This window comes from Candoia aspera, chromosome 5, assembly GCF_035149785.1.
Source record: "Candoia aspera isolate rCanAsp1 chromosome 5, rCanAsp1.hap2, whole genome shotgun sequence".
NCBI lineage: Eukaryota > Metazoa > Chordata > Lepidosauria > Squamata > Boidae > Candoia > Candoia aspera.
In genome coordinates, this window is record NC_086157.1 from 59,181,787 (window position 1) to 59,209,177 (window position 27,391).

At 39.1% G+C, this 27,391-nt stretch overlaps 1 protein-coding gene across 1 annotated transcript; it reads right to left on the reverse strand.

Annotated features, from left to right (window-relative positions):
• Nucleotides 1-1,597: 1,597 nt before the first annotated feature.
• Nucleotides 1,598-27,391, reverse strand: LOC134498545 (interferon-induced GTP-binding protein Mx1-like). Its single transcript, XM_063304699.1, is given in 13 exon segments — nt 1,598-2,036; nt 3,450-3,671; nt 4,412-4,488; nt 6,642-6,803; nt 8,669-8,773; nt 12,825-12,963; nt 17,639-17,761; nt 18,213-18,291; nt 18,681-18,911; nt 24,438-24,780; nt 26,062-26,154; nt 26,157-26,253; nt 27,332-27,391. Coding segments are annotated over 13 exon segments (1,962 nt in total). The 3' UTR covers nt 1,598-1,805.

Sequence of the window (27,391 nt, forward strand, 5' to 3'; positions counted from 1 at the left end):
ATGTAGAACCTGAAGCTTACTTAGAATCGGTTTAAGATGTTTTTGTAGAACATACAGTATTTTTTTTTCTTTCATTTAAAAACCAGACTACATATTGTGACAGTGTAAAGAGCCTTGTGGATAGATCTACCATGAAGGAATGAAAACGTATGGCCTTTTCCCACCTGCATCCAAACATGGTACACGCATGCCTCAGCAATGTGCTTTTACCCCATAACATTGCCTTCATCTAGTCCCAAGGCCACGAGCGAGTCAGGGCTAAATCATTCTTAGCTCTACCAGTGTTAAAGTAGCATTTTCTCCCAAGGTGTGTGACGTTATGCTTCACCAGTCATCACGTTAAGAGGTGAGCAGTAGCAGATTGGACCATGGAGATGCTAAATGACCCTTTCAGATAATATAGACAAACCCACTTCCCTCCAGTCTCAGGTCAGCCTTGTCTGCTGCCATTCTGTTACTCTGTCTCTAAAATAGTAGAACACAGTGGCTCATGAAATATCCATTTTCCAGAACTTGAAAAAAGTGAAATGGTTAATTAGCACAACAGATAATTTGCTAGGTTGGATTAATCTAATAGTTTATTTATTTAAACAACTTATATGGCCACCTACCTTACATAGTGATCCTAGATGGCTCACATTAAAACAGAATAAAATGAAATCAACTATTTCTACCAGACGCCGGACCAACCAGCTATCAACCTCCTGGCTTATCACCCTCCTAGCCCGATGCTTGGGGGAAGAGCCAGGTCTTCACAGCCTAAAAGGGTAGGGACCTTCTCAATCTCAAGGGATGCTGTTCCAAAGTTGCATAATGGAACAAATTCCCTCCCTCCCCACCCCCATATAATCTCCCAAACTTTATAGGCCACCTGTCATGAGTAAGGATGGCGAGCAGGGGGCTCCTTTCCAGACTGTTAAGCGCATGCGTAGCACTGAGGAATTGGTGAGCCATTCCAAGAGGCACAGATTGGGACCGCCTTAACCTGCAGGGTTTATATGGCTGGGTTTTTCCCACGCTTGTTCAGTTTGTTAGGATTGATGTCCTGACTCCCAGGAAACACTCTGAGACAGGGAACTGTTCTCTAATGTTTTATTGCTAATACATAACAGTAATCCTAACAAACTGAACAAGCGTGGGAAAAACCCAGCCATATAAACCCCACAGGTTAAGGCGGTCCCAATCTGTGCCTCTTGGAATGGCTCACCAATTCCTCAGTGCTACGCATGCGCTTAACAGTCTGGAAAGGAGCCCCCTGCTCGCCATCCTTACTCATGACACCACCCACAGGAAGGAGTGTAAAAATGATAGAGTGTCCTGAAGCTAGACCTACTCCTTTCCTACTACAGCCTTGCAACTGGGGGGGGGGGAGAGTTCTTTCTGATTTGAAACAGAAGGGCAGCAAAGCCAGAGAACTCAACTGATTGCTGCACATGCACAATCAGGAAAACATTACTTGAAGACAGAATAAGGGTTGGCAATGGGGACGGCAAACATCATGCTAGTATAGTACTAGTGGATTTTGATAGAGGGCATGTTGACTAAGCAGCAGGATAAGGTCCATAGTAACTGTCCAGTGATTTCTACTGTGCATTAAAGTGGCAAATACAAATTCTAATTCTCTTCAGTCTTGTTTTCTTTGCTAGTCATGGTTCTGAATGCATTATTTAAGACAAGCAGCATCACTAAATAATTTTACAAATATTAAACATAAGTTACAAATGCCCTTAATACATGTTTCTAAGAGAAGCAGAACTGCTACTGGAAGTAGAAGAGTTTTAACATAGAAATATTAACCATCCTGTTTAAATGGAGAATATTGCCAAAAGTGGTTGAGCTTCCTGAAGTCACTTGATCCTTTCTTTTAAATTATTCCTCATATTGACAACATCCTTTCTCTCATGAAGGAGAATTTCCAAACTATCTCTGTCTTACAAAAGCTGCATCCTTTTGTTCTGTAACCTCTCAGCAAAATCCTTGAATACGTATGTCTGTATGATCATGGGAATCTGAGTACCAAGATGGGTTTTTACACTCTGAAAGCAGAGTTAAGGAGAAAAAAAATGTAACAGGGTAATATAAATAGATTGAGACGCAGTGATATCCCATAACCTCTCCCTACCAATACGTCAAGGTTTGCACCAAAGCCTTGTCCCCTAAAGTTCTACCCCATCAGGAAATGAAAGTCAACTATTTCTGTTGGGAGATGCCTCCCCAAGATCCTGTCCCCATACTCGGCTCTTTATGTGCCACTGGACAGCTGAGGGGACAGCAGAGAGCAGGGAGTTATACTCAACTTTCTGGCAATGGTCTTGCAGGTGGACACTAAAATGCTTTGCTGTTTTGCAGTTTCAAAATTGCAAATATGGAATGGGCTTCCAAGATATCTGTGCTGAGTGGCAGATTAAGAGAGGAGTAAAGGAGAGCCCAGCAAACATTTATCAATCCTGTGCTACAGCTTTTAGAGACCCTGCAATTCTTTGCACATGGGCTGATGAAGTGAATAGAGCACCGAAAGATGCTGCAGCAAGCTCACCTGAATTGTTCTCACAAAATCATAGGATGGAAAGAACTGTAGATCTCCTTTTGGAACTCTGCCTGTGAGTGAACATTTCAGACATTTAAAGATTATTATATTTCCCCTCAGTTGTTTTTCGGTAGGATGAACATACCCAAATATCATTTCACTGTTCCTCACAGAGCTCCGTTTTGTGACGCCTCACCATATTGGCAGCCCCCTCTGACCTTGCTCTAATTTGTCACTGTCTTTTTTGAGGTGTGGTGCCTGGAGTAGAAGGGAAGAGTTATTTCCCGTGGTTCGGACACTCCACTCCCCAGATACACTCTGCTTTTTAGTATCTGGAAAAATTTTGGCTTAAGAACTTTGCTATCGATCTGGGTGGAAACCTGAAGAGAACATCGAAGCTGCAGACCTGAGCTGTTGCAGCACTCCACCGAGATCAGGAGGCCCCAAGAAGAGTGGCTCTGGGTTACTGCTACACTCTGTAAATATGTATGTATGTGTATGTATATGGCACACGTATGTATGTAGGTGTGCATGTGTATCTGCCAACGTATTTCTACAGCCACAGGCTAGCCATATGGTTCATATGGACCTGTTAAGCAGATATTGTACCAGCCCTATGCAGACATGTGTTAATGATCTGATCATGTGAATGGTGTGCCATAACTATATTTGTGGAGCTTTTACATTCTGGCCCATTTTAACCTGCAAAAGAAGGGCATTTTAATATAAATTAATAGACAAACAGTTTTTGTTCACTTCATTAACAATTTAACAATCAATATTGGGTGTTTGAGATCCATAGATATATCCTCAGGGAAGATGATATATTTTAAAAATTACTAAATTATGCCTGCTAATAAAAGAGACACATAAAAAGGATTTTAAAAATAGAGAGCTATCACTCACAAACTATGGAACTTACTTTGGAGTAGGCAGTCAAGTGGTAAAGCATTTCCTCCACTGAGCACCTTTCTGCAGTATTCTCATTATTTCCAGAACCAAATGGGTTTTTTCCTCTTACAACTTTTAAATCTCCACTATACATACTGTCCTGGCAGTATACCACTTTTTCCAGGTTAAACTGAGTGTGTATCATATTTTCTGCTTTCTCTTCTTGTGTGAGCTTTATATCTTCAATATTGCTCTGCATAACAAAAGAACATTTTTGCCTCATTTGTGTGATCGAGACAGTTATGTGGTGCCTTGGCTGTTGTATTATGGTTCTTCTATTTATTTATTTTTTGCTTGATTCATAGAGGTTTTATTATACAGTATGGCTTTTGTGGATCATTGTTAGCCACCCAGAGTTTATATGTATTCCTCCACCACCACCTTTTATTCAAATAAGGTAGACTTCCCCAGCACAATACTTTTCAGAAGGTATTCCCTTTGAATTACAAGAATTTCAGCCCTATCACTGAACGCTCATTTAAAGTGTACAGAGTTAGAGCACAGTTTGAGTTTACTAGAATTACAATTCAGGGACTTCCCCACATACCACAATGCAATTCTGATTGCAGTTCTACTCTAGCCTGAAAACAGAAAATAAATCTAACTGGAGTGCAGATAACTCAAGATGGTGAGCCAAATGACAATCTACAGGTCAAGTCACACCATCCATTATGTCATCAATACAATTAGCTCTGCTAGGATATGAACACAAATGTTTCATTCTCATTAGGCAGACATGCACACACACAACCAGATACCACATCTGAAGTGGACTGTGATCCATGAATTCCTCCAAAATAATGAATTTGTTCATTATAAAGTGTTTTGTTGTTTTCACCGCAAACTACATGGAAGTAGGGAATGTCTTCCAAAGGGAATTTTCAAGCCCTTTGGAAATTTATTACAAGTAGGGCTAATAATGCCATCTTTTACCTGAGCAGCTTTGCGGAGAGCACAATAACTATTGAAGTGTTGGACAGCAAGCTCAATAAATGTTTTCCGCACAAATTCTAAAAAAAAAAAAAAAGGGAAGAGCAATTTAATGATAGGAACAACTTTAAAAAAACCCTGCAGATGCAATTCTCAATCATAACCATACAACAACTGGACATTCAACACTTGGATATTGAGATTAAAGCCTTTACACCTCTACACACTGTACCTACATAAATATGTATGTTCAAATCAGGAGAAGTATGTGATATCAGGCAAGAAAGAAAGTTTACTTCCACATGAATTTCTACAGGCTTCTTTTTAAATCCAATGTACTGTATAAGGATGTGTGTGTTTCAGAGAGGGGGCCTGGAAAAATCTGAACAATTTTGTAAGGCTTAGTTCTTACATAAAATTGATTTATTACCTCTACACCTTACATTTTAAGTTAAAAATATGCGTGTGCCAGTGTCCCAACGTCATCACCAAGAACTGTCTATGTTAAGTTGTTGGAGAGACTGTATCTGGAACAAAGTCCTCCAGTGTACTTCAAAACTGAATGAGGTCTTGAACCTGTGTCTCACCAGTCCTAGGCCCAATCATGATTAAAACCAGCACCATAATGCCCTGACAAGCCTTTCTCACTCCTCCTGGTTGGTCCCACAACACTGGCCTAATTCCCAACTCACGAGTTCACAGAACTGAAAAATTCAGAGTGGGAAGGGATCCTGTCGGTCCTTACGTTCAACTCTTTTTCTCAGTGCAGGAATCTATCAGCGGAGAAACTGTCAAACTAACCAAAACAGGTTAAATTGCTTAGCATACATCTCCTTTTAATCCAATCTTGTTCTCCCTGATTTTTAACACAGAATGAATTCCCTCGGTCTCATATGTAATAGCTGTTATAGCTGGTTTTGTTAAAGCAGTGCAATATGGCATTGGGCTACATTAATAGAAGGACTGCACCTTAGACGGTAATGGGCTTTTTTGCTCATCATGCTGTTTATCTCCAACTCAGTCCAGTAAATCTTTCTCACACGTACTGCCATCAAGCTAGATCTTTCAGATCTTGTAGCTGAACATTTTCCCATTGGGTTTTCCCCTATATACAAGCCTGCCGATTTTGCCCTATAACTTTCTCTTCTATGGTGCTAATTGATCCCCCTAGCTAAGTATAACAACAGATTCGCTTTGTATCCATTCCATCCCCTGGTTCATTTGTAAGGATACTGAATAACAGTGGGATGAGAACAAAACTCTTGTGAGGTCTCATCCAGTTTTTCCCCCTAACATTCAACTGGAATCTGCTTGTCTGCCACTTAAATCCATAGGACAGTAACCAGCTCAGGACAGAATTAAACACACTACTGTAGGACTGGTATAGTTATAAATTATGCTGAATAAAGAGTTACGCTTTTGTAGAAAATAATAGAATACAACATCCAAAATTTTTTTAACACATACACTAGAGTCCAACTTAAGACCACCCCTAAATTATAGAGACTCAGTAGCCTGTAGCACTTAGGGAGTTTTCACCTGTTTTTCCTTTCCCTTTCAGGTGCACTTCTGAATTAATTAGGTTATCCTAAGGGCTGGGGGCTTTCTGCCTGACTGAGGCGGGCATGGGAAGGGGAATAGCTCTGTGGAACTACCTGTTCACTTTAGATGACTACTTTTAAAGAGAGGCTTCAGACATGGCCGGTGTTTATTTTCTAAAGACCCCAATGCTGCTTTTACTGAAAGCTTGAGGCGACCTGTTGCTCCATTAGAACCTAGACATGACTGGGGGAATTTGTGGTACATATTGTAGGTCCCATGGTTAGGGTTATCTTCTCCCCAAATATACCACATTTCAGTGGAACATTTTTAGCATTATGGGAAAAAGGAGTATTAGGAATGTTTGCTGCCTTGAGTTATTTATAAAAATAATAAAGGCGGCATAGAAAATAAATAAACAAGCAAGCAAGCAGCCATTCCATCAGTGCAGCAGGGAGACCTTTCATAGCCAACCTATCCCATACAACTGCCAACCCAAGAAGCACAAAGCCCTTCATAAAATTACACTCCCATATACGCTCTCCTAGCATCATCATATTCAGTAGGCCTTATTTATGCTGTATTTCTGTATTAAGCAATGCACATCAAAAACTGTGCATACTGTGCAAAATAGTCTTAAGAGTCATTCACAAAAGTACTTTATGTAAATGAAAGCATAAGAATTAGAACTTACCTGCAATTTCTTTCAACATTTCAATTGCTGGGGATTCTAGTTGCTCAATTTGTCCTCTTACAATGTTCTCAAAGGTTTTGTAATTGACAAACCCTGGAAGTTCTCTACCATGGTATATATGTTCAAATGTATAAATGTCTTTTTCCAATAAAACCTTCCTTACTGCAAAATATATATTTTTTTAATTTTACAAATTTCTGTATCACTCATATGAACAATTCTGGATCTAAATCTAAAACAGTGTAAAATATTGTCTCTAAATAATGCTCCTCAACATCCCACAAATGTAACCCAAACAGTCCAATCTATAAACAAGCAAAGCATATCCCACAGCAACTTCCCCATCACTACTGGATTATCATCAAATGCCACTGGAAAAAAAAAAGATTCCCTGCTGCTTTCTGGAACTCTAGTAGCAAAGGAACTAGGCATATCTCTTGGCCAACATCTTTGGATCTGGATGGGGTTGCACTGCCCCAGGCAGATCCAGTGTGGAACCCGGGGGTTCTCCTGGACTTACAACTCCTGCTTGAAGAGCAGGTGGCAGCCATGACCAGGGGAGCCTTTGCACAACTTCATGTTGTGCACTAGCTATGCACCTTCCTGGTTCGGAAAGCTCTTTTTGAGAACCCTGATAAAACTCCTTTTCATACGGTTGCATTAAGTGATAGCATTATAACCAAGGCAAGGGGAACTGAGTGGTTGCCTAACTACTGTGGAACAACAAATAGAAGAAAACCCCAGAGCAGGAGTTGAACTGCGTTCTAAGGAGGACACCTCCTGTCCACTGATTCCTCCTCTGGTTTCCATTATTACTTTGATGGGCCAACCTTCAAATGTACCTCTGCCACAGGCTGATGGCCCTCAAAATCATTTGGAGTCCAACCAGCAACCCAGCAAAAGAGAAGGCAGGCAGTGTGTCTTTTTTGATCCTGATGGAATTTTAGATAACATTACTTATGTGGAATGACTGGAAATACATGTGCTCCTTCCCAAGTACATATGAACTCTTTCCCTATATCCTCAAATGTCAAGTATGCAGCTCATTTTCGATTATTGTCTTGGAATATTGCTGGATGGAAAGCCAGAGTTTTGGATGGGGACCTGGTGGATTTTTTTATAAGTTTTGATCTTATAGCTTCAGGAGACCTGGTTGTCCCTGGATGAAGATCAGATCCATCTACCAGGCTTAAGCTCATGGTCTATTCCTGTGACTAAATTTAAGACCAAAGGGAGGGCTTCAGAAGGTTTGGCTATTTTAGCCAAGGCAGAGCTGGGCTGGCAAGCCCAGGAACTGATCCTCAGTGATGCTTCATCTTCTTACTTGCTAAATTTTCCTATGACTTTTTTGAATTGGTACTGTTGAATGTTTATTTTCCACCTCACTCCTCTCCTTACCATCCACTGATCATTTGAGCAAACTTGGAAATGACAATTGTAAAGCTAAAGGTAAAATGTCCAAAAGCTATTATAGTTTTGGTAGTTGATTTTAACGCCAGGGTGGGAGCTTCCCTACAAAATTTTCTGTTCCCCCTTGGCATTCTAGAAACCAAAAGAAAAAAAAGAAAATACTGCAGGATCACAACTGGTTTCTATGACTTATAACTGTAATTTACACATTTTGGGTGGTAGGGATTCTGGTTTTATATATTCTTTTACTTATTGTTCAGGTAATTCTAGTAGTGTTTTAGATTACATATGTGTTTCAAGAGACCAGCTTGAGATGTTTTCAGATATACAAGTTTTGGTAAGAGAAGACAGTGATCACCAGTCAACCTTAGTCTCTTTCTGAGGAAGATCTGATATTCAAAAAAAATTACCTCATAATAAGAGGTTCCTTGCAAATCTGAAATTGAGACAGGACAGAAAACTTAAATGGGCCAAAGCTGATACTGAACCATTATCCAGTTTTCTGGATTCCGTACAGCCCCAGACCTGGAGAAACTTATTTTTCATCTGTCCTTAGGCATAGATAGTATCTTGGATTGCTATGACGATTTAAGATGTTCACTGAGAAAATTTCTTACCGTCAATTGTCCATTGTGGAACAGACCAGTCAACTGGTTTGTTTATGCTTTCTTCCTCAAGAAAAAATGGAGAGCTCGAAGTCACCACACTCGGAGATGTCTCACCTTGGAAAACCAAATATGTTGAAAGCTAAGCATGATTATAAGAAACTGATAGCTTCTTAGAAAGCTTTCTATAGAGTCAAGTTATGGTCAGATTTGGAAGTCTGGGCAAAAGAATCAAATTCAGTCTTCTTCTGGAATGCTGTTTCAGGCATATTGAAAGAACGTAAATTTCATTTTGATATTCCCATTCCTGCCTCAGTGTGGGAGGATTTTTATTCTAATCTCTGTTTTAAATCTGATCAAGATTTTACGTATAAACAAACTTTGGAAAATCTTCCCACCTGGCCTCCTGTTTCTGTTTCAGAAATCAAATCTATTATCTGTTCATTAAAATCTAATAAGGCACCTGGTGAAGATTTTCTCTCCCCAAAACTATTTAAGACTTACATGGACTGGTGGGGTCCCTTGTTAACACGGTTATTTACCTTTATAGATAATACTGGCTGCATACCTGCAGGTTGGGAAGTTGCCATTATCGTCCCCTTACATTAAAAAGGGGACAGAGGTAATCCAACCAATTACAGATCTATAAGCCTTATTGGAATCATTGTTAAAATGTATGCAAAGCATTTGTTGAATAAAATTGAAGTTTGGGTCATGGAGAATAATCTCTTGGTGGAGGAACAAGCAGGATTTAGGCCAGAGTGTTCCACCATAGATAATTGCTTTATCTTAGAACATCTTGTATTAAAGCATTCAAAAATGGGTAAGAAACCGTTTATCATACTTATAGATCCAAGCGTGGCCTCTGACTCGATAAATAGAAACATCTTGTGGAAGAAACTGGCAGATCTAAATATGGAACCCAGACTCCTTTTTTTGGTTAAAGCTCTTTATTCTAATACGGAGGTGAAAATTTGCACTGGTGTAGATGGATCCCTAAGAGTATACCCACCAATGTCGGTGTTAGACAGGGTTGTGTCATAGCACCTATGCTCTTTAATTTTTATGTTCATGATTTACCAGGTTTTTTGCATGTGGCAAATACAGTGCACATATGCTCAAAATCTTTAATAGATTTATTAATATTTTACTGTATGTGGACAATATGGTCTTATTAGCCCATTCTCAAATTGTCCTGAGAAAATTGCTGCAAAAGCTAAGTTCCTATTGCACTCTCAACTCTCTAATTATCAATAAAAGTCAATCTAAAATGCTGATATTCAGTAAAAAAAAAATGTGAAATACAATTGCAAATAAATAGAGAATCCACTGAACAAGTAAATTCTTATATTTATTGTGACTTTCACTAATACTGGTTCGTGGATGAACCATTTTAGAAGGGGGGCAGCAAGGGCCGAAGCAAGCACCAAAAGGTTATATAAATTATTCTATCACAACAAATCAAGCACTTTGACACCTATCTTGAAAGTCTTTAGGGCCAAAATAATTCCGATGATGACTGATGAGCTGAATTATGGGGTTAAAATAAAGCTATCACATTTGAACAAATTCAAACTTGCTTTCTGAGGCACATTTTAGGAACTGATAGGAACATGCCTGCCCCAGCAGTCAGAGCAGAATTAGGCTTTTATTCCCTAAATAGTTATCTAAGGACTAAAGTTTTTACATATTGGCTGAAGATTCAAACAATGGGTCTCAACAGACTTCCTAGAATTTGCCTAACTGAACAGCTAAGTACGATAAAGCCTAATAGGTGGATTTTTTCAACTCTATGATGTTATTTCACGTTGTGGGTTCTCTATTCGGCACTTATTATCCAAGGCACCCCCAGCAAGGAAAATCTTTATGCAGGGAGTTATGGTTATAAGTGCCCAAACCGACTTGGAGCTTTTAGCCAAAAATAGATCTTTAAAGTGGTTGGCTATTAACAAAACAAATTTTCAACCTGAGAAATGCCTCTCTATGAGTCTTCCCCAATCTTTAAGAAGGGCTTTTTCCAGAATAAGATTTGAGTTGCTGGATTCAATGGGCAAATATGGATGCTTTCATAAGATCCCATACTATTAGAGAACCTGTGTTCGCCCGATATTGAAAATATTTCTCCTATCTTGTTTAACTGTCAGCTATATGCATCCATCAGGCTTAAATATTTATCTCCACTATTAGAAAGAACAGCATACTGGGACCCGGATTTCAGATTGTCTTATTTTATCCAGGGCACTAATATATATAATGTAAGAAGAATTGCTATGTTTATATTGAAGGCTGGAACTTTAAGATTCCAATATATTGAACAAATTGGGGTATCTTGTAAAGGTGATTCTCTCATCTGATTATTGTCTCTCTGTACTGTGATCACTTAAATATGTACTTTTTTATTATTATATCCTTTCCTATCACCTGATTATGCTTTCTTTATATTTTAATTTTATCTTGCTGTATTGGTAAGGTCAATAGACTAATCAATAAAATAAGTAAGAGATTAGACAGGATAAATTATAGAAAGAAAAGAGTTATGTTGTAACGATAGAGTAAAAGGTAAATTTATAATTGCACTTACAGTATAACCGCTGTAAAGAAGACCAGAAGCTATATCTTTGTATCTTTTTTCCTTCTTTTCTATTTTTCTTTTACTTTTTCCCTCTTTCTTTTCTTTCTTTCTTTCTTTCTTTCTTTCTTTCTTTCTTTCTTTCTTTCTTTCTTTCTCTCTTTCACTTTATATTAGTTTGTATTAGTTTTTATCTTCCTTTTTAAAAATATTTAATAAAAAATATATATATTTTAAAAAATATATTTTCTCACCCCTATGAGTGGTATGTGTCTTCCTCAACCTCAGGTCCTCTACCAGAGACCTGGAAATTTGAGGGAGGTGGGCTGAGAGAGAGTGACTGGCCCAAGGTCACCCAGCCGGCTTTCATGCCCAAAATGGGACTAGAACTCACAGACTCCTGGTTTCTAGCCCGTTGCCTTAACCACTAGACCAAACTGACTCTCTCTATATATATCTCCTCTCATACTTCAACAAACCTGCCTGTACATGTAGCAATAAAAGCATATCCAGAATTCAAGCTCATGATGCAAACACTCATGTTGAAATTAAGCACCTACCAACAGAAGAAAAATGTATAACTAAATCGAGTATCTACAATTTGGACAAAAAGAACTTTAAATTTGTTAATGAAATAACTCAGTTTGAAATAGAATTCTGTGCAAATAATGAACATGTTATTACAAAGATGTATAAGATGTTGTTACCAACGAACTCAGAAGATGAACAAGTTAAAGAATGTATGATTAAATGGGCTAAGAATTTTGGATATAACATTATGTTGGAGCAATGGGAGAACATGTGGAATAAAGGTTTGAATTTTACTTTGAATTATAACTTAAAAGAGAATTTTTATAAAATGATGTACTGTTGGTATTTAACTCCCGATAAGTTGTCAAAAATGTATAATGGGGTAACAAATGTCTGTTGGAAATGTTCTCTTGGCGAAGGAACTTTCTATCATCTTTGGTGGACTTGTGAGAAGGCTAAAAAAATTTGGGATCAAATATATGTTAATATTCAAAAGATCCTTAAAGGGGACTTACAAAAGAACCCAGAATGGTTTCTCTTGGGACTGATGGAGAAACAGCTCAAGAAACAGCATGGGACTTTGCTTTTATACATGATTACAGCAGCAAGACTTTTATATGCACAAAGATGGAAAGATTCACAAATCCCTACAGTGGAAGAATGGATGATTAAACTAATGGAATTGGCCCAAATCGCTAATAACAGGGTTGGTAAGAGAAAATACCATGTCTGGATTTGTTTCTACTTGGCAACCACTTTTAGACTATTTGCTTGTGTCTGAAAAAAATGAAGTTTGATTTTGGGTTTTGATGATTAATTGGTTTGATTTTATAGAAATAATGTTACTAAGGTTTAACTAATGCTAAGAGATTATATATGTATAAAATGCATTTATATCTCTACTGGAGAAGGTCAGAAGTCACTTTCTTTTTATGCTCTCTATCTAATTCTGCACTTTTATAGTTTTTCTTTTTTCTTTAGTTCTGTATTCTGTCTTATCTATACTCTATATTTTGTATTTTAACTATACTTTTAAAATCAATAAAGTTTTTTTTAAAAAGAGTTTACCTATAATTAGGTTATCAATTGTATTTTGCCATGTGTTAAATGACTTTCGTGTATATGAAATTTTTATTCTGTCATTTTGATCATTTATATCCTCTTCTCCATGCACAATTCTTGAGAGATCATTAAAATGCTTGATTTTCTGGAAAGAACAACAGAATTACATCATTTTAAAAATATGACTACCAGCTAAAATTGCATTACAAACAACATGTTCCAAAAGGACCGTTGCTCTCCAGGAAATGACTCCAGAGATCTTAAGTATAAGCCTGGGTACAAAGTTATGAGGGATTGGTCCTGAAGGAATCAGAACAGCTTGGGTAAATATTCATACTGGTATAATTTAGGTAGACTTGAGTCCAAGACAATATGCCAACTAGCTAAGGATCTGGGAATTATGTTTAAACCAAGTGATTAAGGGGGCAGCTACGATGACTATGAATAAAAAATTTTGGAGCATATAGACAATTTTCAGATATATTCTCACATACACAAAGCCAGATCAGTCAGTCCCAGCAAAACTTTACACAGGATGTTTAGAAGAATTACCAATGGGAATCGTAACACAAAATACTTGCAGTTCTCTACTTGGCTGGCTGGGGGTGTCTGCTGCTGAGAGGGGAGGGTGCACGAGGGGCCAGTGAGGCATGGCACAAGCACAGCAGGGCTGGGGGTGGCTGCTGCAGGGGGGTGCGTGAGGGGCTCACAAGAGGCCACATGGGACTGGGAGAAGGCCACAAGTGGCCTCAGGAAGAAGGCATTGCGCAGCCAGCAACTGCCTCGTGAAGGGCCATGCTAGATATGCCTCATCAGCAGTGGGAGGAAGATGGCAAAGGTCAACTGGGGTAGCCAGGGCTGGCAGAGTGTAGGGAAGCAGGGCTGTTAAGTGCCCAAATTTTGATCATGTGACCCTGGGGGCACTGCAACGGCTGTAAATTTGGGGACCCAGGTAAGTACCATTTGTTCAGCTCCTTTGTAACTTCAAATGGTCGCTGAACGAATGGTCATTAACCAAGGACTACCTGTATATAAAATTAATAAATAGTATGAAAATGGGTAGAAGCTGCCATTGCTTGTTTCACTCAAAAGGATAAGCTTACTGGCTTCTGGGTGAGTATCTTATCGTGGACTAGATGTCCCTGAGGGAGCAGGAATGGCATTGTGGTGGAGATCGATGGCCAGATGGTGAACTCTGGCCAGCGCAGTCTTTCCAGACAAGGAGAAATCGTGAGATCACCCACTTGAACTCTAGACAGCTGCTCCTCATGAGTAGACTGCAGGAACTCAGGTTTTTGTGGTTGACTCATGAGTCAACCAGCTGAGAGTCGAGGTATTTCAATCAAGTTCACAGCCATAATGCAGCCTATATGGACACAAGGTCTGCAAAAGGCTCCCTTTCTTAATTACTTTGGGGTGTAATCAATTTACAGCTAAAGAGAGATTTTCTGAGTGGCAGGATAAGAGAAATCTACTTGGTGATTCAACATTCTTTCTGGATTGAAAAAGGAAAAAAAAGGAGGGGGGGCTTCAAAGATGTAACAACTTTTAGCAAAAAGCTTTAAAAGGATTGGATGTAAGAAAGTTTAAAACGGATAAAGAGGGAAGCAATTTTCAAAGATTAATTTTTGGTGAAAGTGCTTTTGAATGAATTAGAAATAAAACAGACTGGAACTTCATGCGACTGTTATTTGTTTATATTGAAGAGTGCAGACAATTGGTGGATTTTACAAAATAAAAGATAAAGGTGGTATGAGCCAGTAGCTGACTGGAAACCCCCTATGGACTTTTTACATAAAACAGAAAAAAATGAGTTTATAATTTATAGTTTGGATGATTGTATAGGATAGATTACAGAAAGAAAATAGGTATGATGTAACTTTTAGAGAAACAGGTAAATTTATAATTGGACTTATAACTGCTATAAAGAAGATCAGAAGCTACTTCTTTGTATTTTTTTTCTTTTTCTATTTTTATTTTACTTTTTCTTTCTCTCTTGCACTTTTAACTCCGATTTCTTCCTTTTTATTTTTTCCTCATTAATCTATATTAGTTTCTATTAACTTTTACATTTGTTTTTAAAACTTTTAATAAAATTATGTACGTGTGTGGGTATGTAAAAGATAAACTTATTCAGTCAATTATTACTTTTCAGAGATTAACAATTTTTAATTCAATGACAGTATCAGTAAGTATATCTATGTCCTTATAAGCTTTGTTTTTTATGCATGTGCACACACAGAGACACATTTGTTATTTGAAATGGATTTAAAGATGTCTTTTTTACATACAATTTATGTCCAAGATTATGAAGTCATATTTTTATTTATTTAAATTCTTGCTTTCAGAAAGAAGTAATGCAAAAGTGTACAAAATAAAAAGGAGTAAATTCAGACATTTTGTGGTTCTTTAATTGCAGTTTGGTCTCATTTCCTTGCCCTCAGCTATCACCCAACCTGCTCAAATTCAACGTGAACCCTGCCCCCCAATTCCTATCACCCTTCAAACTTAAGAGCAAATCAAGAACAGAAAATACAGGTAGTCCTCAACTTACGACCATTTGTTTAGCGACCGTTCAAAGTTACGATGATGTTGAACCAGTGCCTAGAGTTATGGCCATTGCAGCACCCCTGCAGTCAAATGATCACGATCTGGGCACTTGGCAACTGGTTGCCAAGCACCCTGCAAATACATGATCGCCATTTGCAATCTTCTCTGCCGGTTTCCCCAGAAGTCAATGAGGAAGCCGGCAGGGAAGGTCACAGGTCAGTCTCCTAACGGCGCACCATCCCCAGCCCCTCTACAGTCGTGCCACGCTAGCCACTCACACACACTTGTGCACCCTCCCTGACCCGTGCAGCGCCTCTCACACCCCCATCCATCTTCCTGTGACATTCCAGCCAGCCTCTAACTCAGAAAACGAAACTCTTTCTGAGTCAGAAGGGGAAACAGAAACTTACTGGGCTGAAACTGGGAAAGCAAAACCCAGAGATGAGTCACCAGTGCGGGAAGAGTCACAGATGCTGATTGGTCAGTCTTCGGAGGAGAATTTGAATCCTCCAATCAGCACGTGCCAATGATGGGCAGAAAAGCACGTGAAGGAGAAGGCAGCCCGATTGTCTGCAGAAGGGAATAGGCACACAAAAGATCGGCATAAAAGGCAGATGCATGAAGAGCAAGCTGCTGGAGACAACCGATCCTTCCAGCTCGCACTTCCAGCAGAGGAGTCCTTATCCACGTCGGAGAATAACCAGAGAGAATTCAGTGCCAGTGTTTCTATCGGAGAGGACTTGGATCCTACATCCGCTGCCACCAAGGATCTTCTTCCTGCCAAACCCAGCAGCCTCAGTCTCGCATCCAGCTTCAGACCTCTGCGTCTTCCTTGTGCGTGTTCCAGGAGCACTTCCAGCCTTGCTTCAAGTTTCTAGCCGTGTCCAGAGTCTCCAATCCAGTCTCATCATGCTTCAAGTCCTCAGCCTTGCCTTGAATCTCCAGTTCAGCCTTGCCATGCTTCTAGCTCCTAGCCTTGTCTGAAGTCTCCAGTACAGCGTCATCACACCTTCCATCTCCAGCCTTGCCTTGGATCTCCAGCCCAGTCTAGTTGCGTTCCGGGTGCCCGACACTGTTCCAGAACGTCACACTTATCCTGTTGTGAACCAGGCTTGCACCTTGTCTAGAACCTGTGATCCAGTTCAGTCATGTTTCAAGTTCTTCACCTAGTCCAGAACTTCCAGTCAAGCCTTGTCGTGTGCCTTGCTTCCAGCCCAGCCAGGAATCTTCAGCCGAGTCCAGCCTTGCTTCGAGTTCTCTGCCTTGTTCCGAGCCTCCAGCCCAGAGTATCCAGCCTAGCCCAGTCCAGTCTTGCTGCTTTAGCCAAGTCTCATCCAGTGGGTCCAGTTCGGTCTCGCCCAGCTTCCCAGTGCCAGCCTAGTTCTAGTGGCATTCCAGATCACGGACATTCATGTCCAGTTTCAGCATTGCCTTGCGCTCTAGCTTCTCCCAGCCTTCCAGCCTCCGTCAGTGAATCCTGCTCTGCTGTTTTATTACAGCCTCTGCCTGCAACCTTGCCGGTTTTCTGGTTATTACCCAGTTGGTCTTGATCGGAACCAGCCTACCTCTTGACCATAAAGACTTATTTATTGTAAATAGTTATTTAATAGAGAGTGTTCTGATAATAACTCTGCCTGGCCACCTCATAGTCTGAACAGGACACTTCCCGACCCTCACTGGACTCCCATGCACCTTCTCCAACCCACACGGTGCCCCTTGCACACCCCCATGCACCCTTCCCAACCTGCGCCACACTCCCACACACCCTCCACGACCTGCACAGTGGCTCTTGCACACTCCTACTCACCCTTTCTGGCCTCGCTGCACCCTTGTGCACCCTCCCTCATGCAGCAGCAAGCACTTACCTGCCTGGCAGCCTGGGACTTGCAACTTCCTGTGGCTTCCCCACTGATTTTGGTTCTCTTGCCTAACAACCATGGGATTCAGTTAACAACGGCAACCGGGACTGCAGAGATTGCCATTGCTAACCAATGCAGTTGCGCTTTATGGCCACATCGCTTAAAGATGGAAATTCCCATCCCAACTGTATGCAATAGTCCCTCAGGACTACCTGTATGCAGGTATATCAGTCTGACCAACATAGTGGCAAGCTCCTCGTGATACAGTTGTTTATTTTGGCCATTTTATACACATAGCATAGCAGTAAGTGCCCAGAAACAATACTGACTCACAAGGATACAATTTGCTTCATGACCAGCTACAAACTCATGCCTGCTTTATTTTTCAATGTACTGTATAATTAATCTTACTTCCACAAAGAAAAGTGTCTTGTCCTCCAAAGATTCAGGAATACCTTGGCCATAATTCTTAAGTCTTTGACGTGCTTTCTGGAGTTTGTCTTTCACTTGCTGTTCTAAAACTGGCAGTGATCTCTGAAAAAAAACAAAACGTTAACAGTGAAATCCTATGGAATCCTATGTAAGCTTCAGAAATTTTAAATATTGTAGATTGACAGGACTGTTCATTGATCAATCTGACATTTGGCAGTAGTGCAGCCACCAATTTTAGCAGTAGCCAAGCAATGTAACAATATTCACAAAAAAGGCTGGTCCTGGGAATCTCTTCTAACAATATGAACCAGATGCATAAGGACAGGAATATGTATGCATATATAGCCAACATGTATTGTCTTAGGAGCGCAGCCATCTTGAGTGGGATGCCATCTTGTCCCCCGGATGCTTCATTCTCTCTATAAAGACAGGTTAATTGGGATTCTGATACATGCGTCTCAACGCAGCATAATCAGGATCATGGTGTGAAATTGCACATGTAGCATAATGGTATCTTTCATCTTCATCCTTAAATGAATTGACAGTTCCTTACCTGAATGTGCTCAATGAGCTCTTCTGTAAGCTTTTCTGCCAAAAGTGGGATGGTAGCTCTGCCTTCTTCCAAAAGAGCACTGGGGGAGGTCAGAGTGAATAAAATTCAAGTCTACTCAATAACGCTGAAGTTATCATTGATATCATCTCAGCTTTCCTCAGTGTGGTGCCTTCCAGATGGACTGGGACTAGTGTATATGCCCCGTACATAAGCTATGAGGTCAAATAATTTGGTTGTAATCTGAGACAAGGTGGGGAATAAGCATCATTCACTTCAGTAACTGGAAGTGCTAAGCACACAAGAGAAAAATATCTGAAGAGTCCAGTTCACACATGAAACTTCACTGGTCTTTAGTTTATATATAGATATATACATACACACACACCCAAACAGTGGTTGATGTGAAAAGGGGCACATTTTGCAAAACTATGCTCAGAAGTAGAACAAAATAATTGTTTAAAATCCTACCTGAAAAAGTTATGCCCTTCAAAAAACTCTCTCTCTTTCTTGATTGCATCAGCCAAGCTCAGATTATTAGTGAGGTCACTCTGCCTGTGACATTTAACAATCATGTATCCTTTTTTCAGAGGTACTTTTTGATTCTGGACAATACCAACTGTCTCATTCTCAGTTCCTTTGTCAACCAAATCAGGCTTGGTTAGGATGCCTATAAAATAGTTGATGGAAAATAAAGACATGCTTATTTACTTGAGAAAGGTTGGGACTAATGGGTTAGATTAATGGGTTAGATTAATGAAGGCTTCACTTCACCACATTCAGTCTGGAAAATTAGTCTGCCTAAAAGCTCTCACCACCAAGTAGCTCTCCACATTGCTAGGGTTGGGGAAGTGGGCTTCCAAGTTAGGAAACGTGTAGCTTTCAGACCAGCTTAACTCTGGTCCACTACATCTCTCATTTACAGAACCCAATTAAACAATGTGTCAAAAACATTATACTTGTTCATTGATTAATTGAGGGAGATGATCCAAAGCTACATATTTGTGTGTTTAATTGGGTTCTTTTTATCTAGTTTTAGGACTTGGGTGGAGAACAGATTACTTTTTACATCATATTTAGGCAGAAATATTAACAATTCAAAAGGGTTCACAAACTTTTAAGCACTACTGTAGTTTTTCCATCTAGAAATATCTATTATCCTTCAACTCAAAAGGTAAAATTTTGACTAATTCATTATTTTTTGTCAAATAGATTCCTAAATACTTGGCCTTCTTTGTAATAGTATTAAACACTGTTTCTTGAAACAAGTATTGCTTTTCTTCTTCTGCCAAGTTTTATGTTTGCATTTGGGGGTTTTCTTTATTAATTTGGTAGCCATATTGCCATATACATTCCTTTTGGTCTTCTGAGCTATTTGCATCCTTTTAAAACAACATTTTAAGATGATTGATTGATTGATGGGGAAATCTGTCAATATTATACATGTTAAAGTTATGTTGAATTGTACTCCAAAACATGGAGTTTGACTGTTTTTCAGGAAGTGTGGCTAGATTAAGCAATGTAAGCAAGATGACTTTGATGGAGCTAGGCAAAATCCGTTGCCAGGCAAATGAGTGATAAACCATATTTTAAGTCCACAATAGATAATACTGAAAAGCAGCAAAGATAGACGCCCAATTCACTGAACTGTAAAGAGTAGTAGGAGGTACAACATAATCAGACTTGTAAGATTCTGTTATTATAGCCACCCTCAATAAAAAGTAGTTTTAGCCTTCCTGTGCATGTGATTTCTTGGTCTGATCTACTTAGTAGGGCTGATGGGCATGAGGAACTACCAATAAATTTATTTTGGAAATTGGATGGATGTTAAGGATTGGATTGAGGACATGTGTAATTTAGGGTTAGGGTTAGGGTTCCTTTTATGAAGGGGCAATCTTTTTTTACTAATCATTAAATGATGCAATATGTGTTCCCTTGGTACAGATTTTATGATATTTTACAAATGCAGATTTATTTTCTTGTAATTCTCAAATTTTCATATTTTGTAACACTTGATGTATAGGTGATATGCTTAAATTAGTTGTAATTTTCTTTTTCATTTGCAATTGTTCATCATTAATTATTCTCTCTCTCACTGAGATTGGTCTTAGAAGTTTATTGTAAAGAAGAAATGCTTACACATAGTCATTCTAAAACCAAAGTTACGATTTTCTCAAAGGGACTGAGGCGTCATAAACATTGATGGCAGATAAAGTTACTACGGACCAAGTCTCATCTTTTAAATATCTCAGCATAGCATTACAATATGCTCAGATATCACATCTAAAGTCTTTAGACACAATATACTCCATATTATTAAGGGTGCTATTCCATGTACCCCACTGGATTTGAAATGCAGCACTTCACTCAGAAACTGGGTTGACTCATTTAGATTTTAGGGCCTATCTATGTGAGCTCTATTTCTGGCTCCAGCTACACTTTTTCAGTAATTCCCTGGCTACCACAATCCTTTTTAATAATTTCCCCCCTTCTTGAAAAGTCAGGATCCACAGTGATGTATGTCAAGGTAGTTTCTCAACAGGGTAATGGTCTCTTAGCCCTGGGGCTTCCAAGGGCAAAAGCTGTAAGCTAGTGGCAGGCATTTGACATACCTCTCTGGGCAGAGCAGGGCACATTAAGCCCCTGAAACTGACAGTGTACAAAGAGAAAGCATTGCATGTCAGCGACCTATTTGCTTGCACATCATACAGTAGAGCTTTTGCTTTAGCCTGCTTCAACGTCTTGCCTTCTGCAACAGTGGAAGGAAGGTATGTCCTATGATTAACTTGCATTCTTCAATTAACACCAGATAGAGAGGCTGCTTAAACAAGCTAGCTCTTCCTATTTACACTTGCGAGTGGTGAGATAACAAACTTTTTACTCTAACCACAGGTCACTTTAGCATCTGCCCATGTACAATGTCCAGCTGAGCACTGGGATGGCAGAGAACACAGGAGGCTCCTGATGGTGCTTCAGGCAAACCCAAGCCTTGCCTGGTCAGCAATAAAGGCCCAACCAAAGAGGCCTCGCCTGCTGCCAGGCCACACTTATCGATCCTCAAAACTCACGCAAAGTGTCACGTACACGCCTAGAAGCTTCCTGCCTAATTAAGACACATGAAAGCAGCCATATCTGCCTTTCGGTGAACATTTATATGAAGGGCAGATCCGTTAGGCAATAGAAGACATTGTTGGACGCTGCTGGTATTATATGTGCATGGTGTGGTGTGCGCTGGACCTGATACACAAATCCAGGCACAACTGGAGGAGGAATCTGCCGCTGTGGACTCAGCAGCATCAATCAGGACCTGAACGATCTGGAGAGTGGATTAGCTGGCGGAAAAGACTGCTGCATTAGGAAAGGACGTACCAGATGTCAGCTTGCTGGAACTCCAAGAACCTCAGGAAAGAGCTCTATTCCCTTTTTCTATTCTCTCTAGACTAAAAGCAAGCCTGAGAAGTCGCAGTACTGAAGCTATCTAATGGAATGAGCATATTGAAGTTGGGATAAGGACCAACTGTGTAAATTAGGGAGACAGTTAAGAAGCTGTAAAAAGCTCCATGCAGAAACGTCTCAAATTATTAGAATTAGAATTATTAGAAAAGTACATGAATTATTTACCCCAAAACACTGTAACAATAAACTTCACTGCATTTTAAACAACAGCATTCCATCTTCTCTTTCTCTCTCTCCATTTCTTTTTCTCCCCTTATCCTTCTCTCTCTCTCTCTCTCTCTCATAAAGCTTGATTAGGTTCTCTTTCTCAAAGCAAGGAAAGCTCTTAGGATTCTCTCTATGCAAATTGATATCCATTATTTGCTGTTTGGCTACTTGTTTAGCTTTGGTAATAAAGAGTGCAGGACTTGTAAGGAAAGCTAATATTTTTGTATTTTTGCCTGCAAAGTTTTCTCCCAAGCTGGGCAAAGTTTTCTCTCAAGCTATCTAATACTGTCAGTGGAGCTAAACCTTTGGGGAAGAAGATCAACTTAAGCTGGTAGATGATCTTCCTTTCCCAAAATTGTACATCTACTGCCAACAATGAAATCTAGAAGTTGGATTCCTTTTTTTAAAAAAAATAATTTTTATTAAGATTTTTAGAAAAAACAATAAAAGATAATAAAAGAACAAAAGGGGGAAAGGGTGCAAGAAAGCAAAAAAAGTAAAAAGACCCCCCCCTTTTAAAAAAGCAACTTCCTACCCTCATCATAACAAGTATAAATGGTTTCATAATCTCTTCACCTCCTCTGAAGAAATATAAAACTCTTCATCCCATAACCCACCTCTTAGTAATAGATAAATCAAATAGGTAACATCTTCTCCTTATCCAGTTACCAGCAAAGCATCTAAAATATTAACATTAATTAACATATATAATACTCAACATTCCACATCTCAACTCTTAGCCGTAAGCAAAACTCCATTTAAAAGGCATTAAAAGCGTCCCAATATCCTAATGTAAACAAACAAAACCTAAAGTTTAACAGGACAAAAAGAAACCATTTCTCCTTTAAAAAAGACAAACTCCAATCCACAACATTTCTCCCATTCCAAATACCAACAATTTCAGAGAAATACCACCCCAAATAACCTGTGCCATTCAAATAAGCATTCCATATCTCAACTCTAAAGTATAAAGAAATCCACATTTCACAAATATAAAGTAATCCCAGCGTCCTAAAATACAAAAGGCTAGAGTTTAACGTAACAAAAAGAGATACTTTCTTACTTTAAGTAAAGAAAAAAAAAGTTACAGAATATTTAATACTAAAAAATTAGGATACATAAAATAACTATAAAGTAAAAGGTTTAAACGCCATATAAGCAAATCCAGCAAACTACATTTTTCCGATCAAGATATCAGAAAATCCAAAAAAAACCCACCCAAAATAACAACATATCCCAATTATTCCAACTGCTCAGTGGGATTGTCATTTTTGTTTCCTTCTTAATTTTTAAAGCCTCATCCAATTTTCTCTTTATATCTGATGGCAAATTATTCAAAGTCCCATTCATGTTGATTTCAAGTGGAATTTGTTGCATATCTCGTTCTGTAACATTTGTTTTGGAGGCAGACTGTTCCCAAAAAGACACAACATAGCTGATGTAATTGATTAAAAGTCTCTACGCAGTTCCTGGTGGAGTTCCTCAAAGATATCTCTAAACGCCATTATAAGTTGTTTATTTTATTATGTCTCCAATATCAAAAACAATTTTCCTTTCCCACAAACATGCACGTATTCTTTAAAAATAATTTCAAAGTTAATGTTCTAAATCCAGTATTCCAACGTTTTCTGAACCCTTATTCTGATTAAAATTTCCTGTATCCAAAACCTTGGCTTGCTTTTTGCTGTTTATTTTAAATTCTTCAAACTTATAGAAATAAATCTCCGTTTTCTTATATTAAGGAATGAAGGCATTCACCTGGCTTTTGCAATCTTGTTACTTTGAAGGCATCTAACTTCTTTGAAGCAGCTGATAGGTTTTCGAAGGTAGTTAGCAAGGGAAGTGCATGAACTTAGTGTCCTTTGAAAAGGCTGTGTTTCAGGCTTGAGCAATTATGACAAATTCCCACATCTCCCGATTCCCCCCACTCCCACCTCCAGAAACCACTGTCTTGCAAGTCACTGGGGTAAGTCTCTCCATCCGCACACCTTCCCCAGCCCCACTGCACTTGCACCATGCTGGCCACACGCACACCCCTGCACACCCTCCCTGACCCTTGCCATGCCTCTTGCACACCCACTTCCAAACCCTCCCCGACCCACACCCTCTTCAATCCTCGCCAAGCCTCTTGCGCACCACCTTGCTCCCTCCCCCACCCAGCAGCAGCCACTTACCTGCCTGCCTGGGACTTGCAACTTTCTGCCAGCTTCCCCACTGACTTTGGTTGTGGGAAGCCGGCAGGAGGTTGCCTTGCCTAATGACCATGAGATTTGGTTAACTATGGCAACTAGGACTGCAGGGATTGCCATTGCTAAGCGATGCAGTCACACTTTATGACTGCATCGCTTAATGATGGAAATTCCAGTCCCAGCTGTCATTGTAAGTCGAGGACTACCTGTTCTCTCATGCCTGTTAAGCAAAATTTGCCTATGTATAACAGTGGTCTGAGAGGAGATGAAATATATACTCTCTTTCTATTCTCAATAAAAAATTTAAAGTAAGATCATGGAAATATAACACAATTCAAAATTTCTAACAGCAGCAAACATGATCAAGCCTTTAAATTAAAAGTCAAGGGGATTACAGTCAAATATCCAACACAACCAGAAACAGTGTTTTTTTGAGAAGTGAAGCCGCTGAAAACTACGAGAGTAGACTTTAATTCTACTTCTAGCCTTCACTGGAATTACAGAACTATTGTAAGCTAAAATTCTATATAGACTGATCATTTTAAGGCGGGAAAAACCCCTACATTGCCACTGAAAATTACCTCTCCTAACAGCAGCTTCCACCTCTGATGGGTCTTTCAGTTCCACCTCTGTACCTAGATACACAATTTTCCCTTTTCATTCCTTTGTATTATGTAGTTGTTTCAGCTTGAGCTCCAAGGGACATCTGGTAACAATCCCTGCAACGTTAAATCTTTTTTTGTTTTTGTTTTTAAAGATATTATCTATTTTATTAGATATTTAAGAACATAATCAATAAGAGAAGCAGAAAGAAAAATAGCTAGTAAATACTAAAGAGATGTACAAGATTGGATAAAAATTCAAAGAGCTCTGCATTTCAAAATACATTAGATCAATTTAAAACTTCAAATCATTATTAAAATCAAATCAGTATGTGATTATTAGCAATAACTACTAAAGTATGATTTATAAATCAGTTATGTGAATTAAAAAACCAAATTTAAAGATTACACTACTCTCTGCCTACTCTATTCTATCTGTATTAACAAATGAAACAAAAACTTAAGATGTAAAACCATACGTTAAAAGAAACCCAACTTTACATGTAGTACAAGCCAATATGAAGCGTTATAATGCACATATTATAAACTGAATTTGATCCTTTTTTCAAATGTTAGTTTTATGTCAATGCTTACTCTCACAACTATGCATGATTTCCAGTAAGAAGCATAAAGTATCCTGGTAACTGTTATCATATACAAAATATACTGACTGCACTTTGTAGGAATATGAGGTTCAGTAATATTTAACAGAAAAATAACTGGTTGGAAATTTAAAATTTGCTTCGTTCTATTATAGATCATCTTCCAGACTTGTTGGGCTTTATAGCATTGCCACCAAATACTAAAAAAATGATCCAGCCCAATTACTGGATTTCCATCAGTTTTTTGGATGGAAAATGAATGATCTATTTTAGCAATCAATACAATTGCTTAAATATCATGTACCAATATTCATTTTATTTTTCTTGGAGAAAGAATACGGATAATGCAAAAAAAAAAAAAAAGTTCCATCTATTCTGAATGCCACTCAGCTATGTGGTTAGGCGGTAACTGTCCTTAGGTACGATTGTGAAGGTTTTTTGGATACACACAGAAGCCATCCAGTCTGGAGAACTGGCACAAACTGATTTGGATTCAGTTGCAGATAATATGAGAATAATAAGTAGGAAAATAAGTAGAGAATAGTTGGGTTTATGTATTTTGACTAGAAATGTATAGAAGTCTCCTTTGGTCCTAGGCTCCTCAAGTGTATAAAGCTCACTAAGCACCTCCCAGAAACTTCATTCCAACTTAAAATGTGTCTAAGGCAGGTGGTTCTCCAAATGCACTACAAACCCCATCTCCCCCAGCTACAGTAATGGGAATTGCAGTCGAACACATCTGGATGGTACCAGTTGGAGAAGTCTGTCTGACATTCAAAGAAGGGGAAATTCTCACCACTGCCTCTAGGAAGGGCGACTCCAGACAAGGCCTCGAGAACTGAACTTTTCCCGGAGCTCTGATCAACAATCACAGCAATTGCCAGCAAGTCAAGTCCTTTTCCACCCCAAGGGCTCTCAGTGAATCAATGAGGTCAATACAGGGACAGACCTTCTCTTCATACTGGCTGCACAAATTATTTTCTGCTTCCTAGGGAAACAAAACAAAACAAACCACAAAGTTGTTTCCTAGACTAACACTGGAATTTACTCTTCCCTAATGTGGACATGTTGGATGAGCTGGAACTGTACTTCCTAGTCCTTGCCACGAAAGGAATTATTGATACAGGTAATAAATACATTGTTTAACGAACTGCAAGATTGCACCTTACAATTCGCTTTGCTTCATAAAAATAGCGCCTGTCAATTCAGTTGTTGTATAGGTTCCTCATGAAGACAACCAACAGCTTTGTGAAAAATGGGGTTGAACATGTGAATTCAGAAGTTGGCTCTGTATGTTTCATTCTAGAGCTGGTTCACATGTTGAGCTTCAGCATGGAATGAGAAATGTTAAGCACTGTTTAGGGATAGTTAAGCTGGTGACTCAAGAAAAGGTACAGGTAGTCCTCGCATACCGACTGCCTCATACAGCGACTGTCCAGTTACAAAGGTGGGAAAAAACCTTTTGGACTAATGGATTTATGACCATCACAGAGTCCAGTGGTCATCTGATCACTGTTTGGGCACTTTGCAACTGGCTTGCATTTACGACCATTGCAATTGATCGCCATTTCCAGCTTGTGACAAGCAGAGTTAATAGAGATGGCAGAAGTAAAATCGTTATGTATGAGAGTTGTTGTGAGAAATTTGACAAATAAATAAATAAATCATGAGTCATGGTCATGTGATTTCTCATTTAATGACCACTGCACTTTGCTTAATGATCAAACGGGAAATAAGGTCATAAGTCTGTCATGGTCACGTGGTTTTCCACTTATCGACCAAGTCAACCAGTCCCGGTTGTGGTTGCTAAGCATCAACTACCTGTATAGCTTTGCTGTCTTTTGTTTTTTAGGATTGTATATTTTTCCAAGTATGATTTTATATACAGTATACGTATACATACATACATGTAACTTAAAGTAGCATATATACCTAATGCTCCCACCTCCTATTTTCCCCACAACAACAACCCTGTGAGGTGGGTTGGGCTGAGAGAGGGTGACTGCCCCAAAGCCACTCAGCTGGCTTCATGCAACATATAATTTGGACAAATGGTATAGCAGTACCTTTTTGGCCATTTTGCTCTTTGGAGACTGGGTATCGTCCATTTTCCTCTTGGTAGTCAT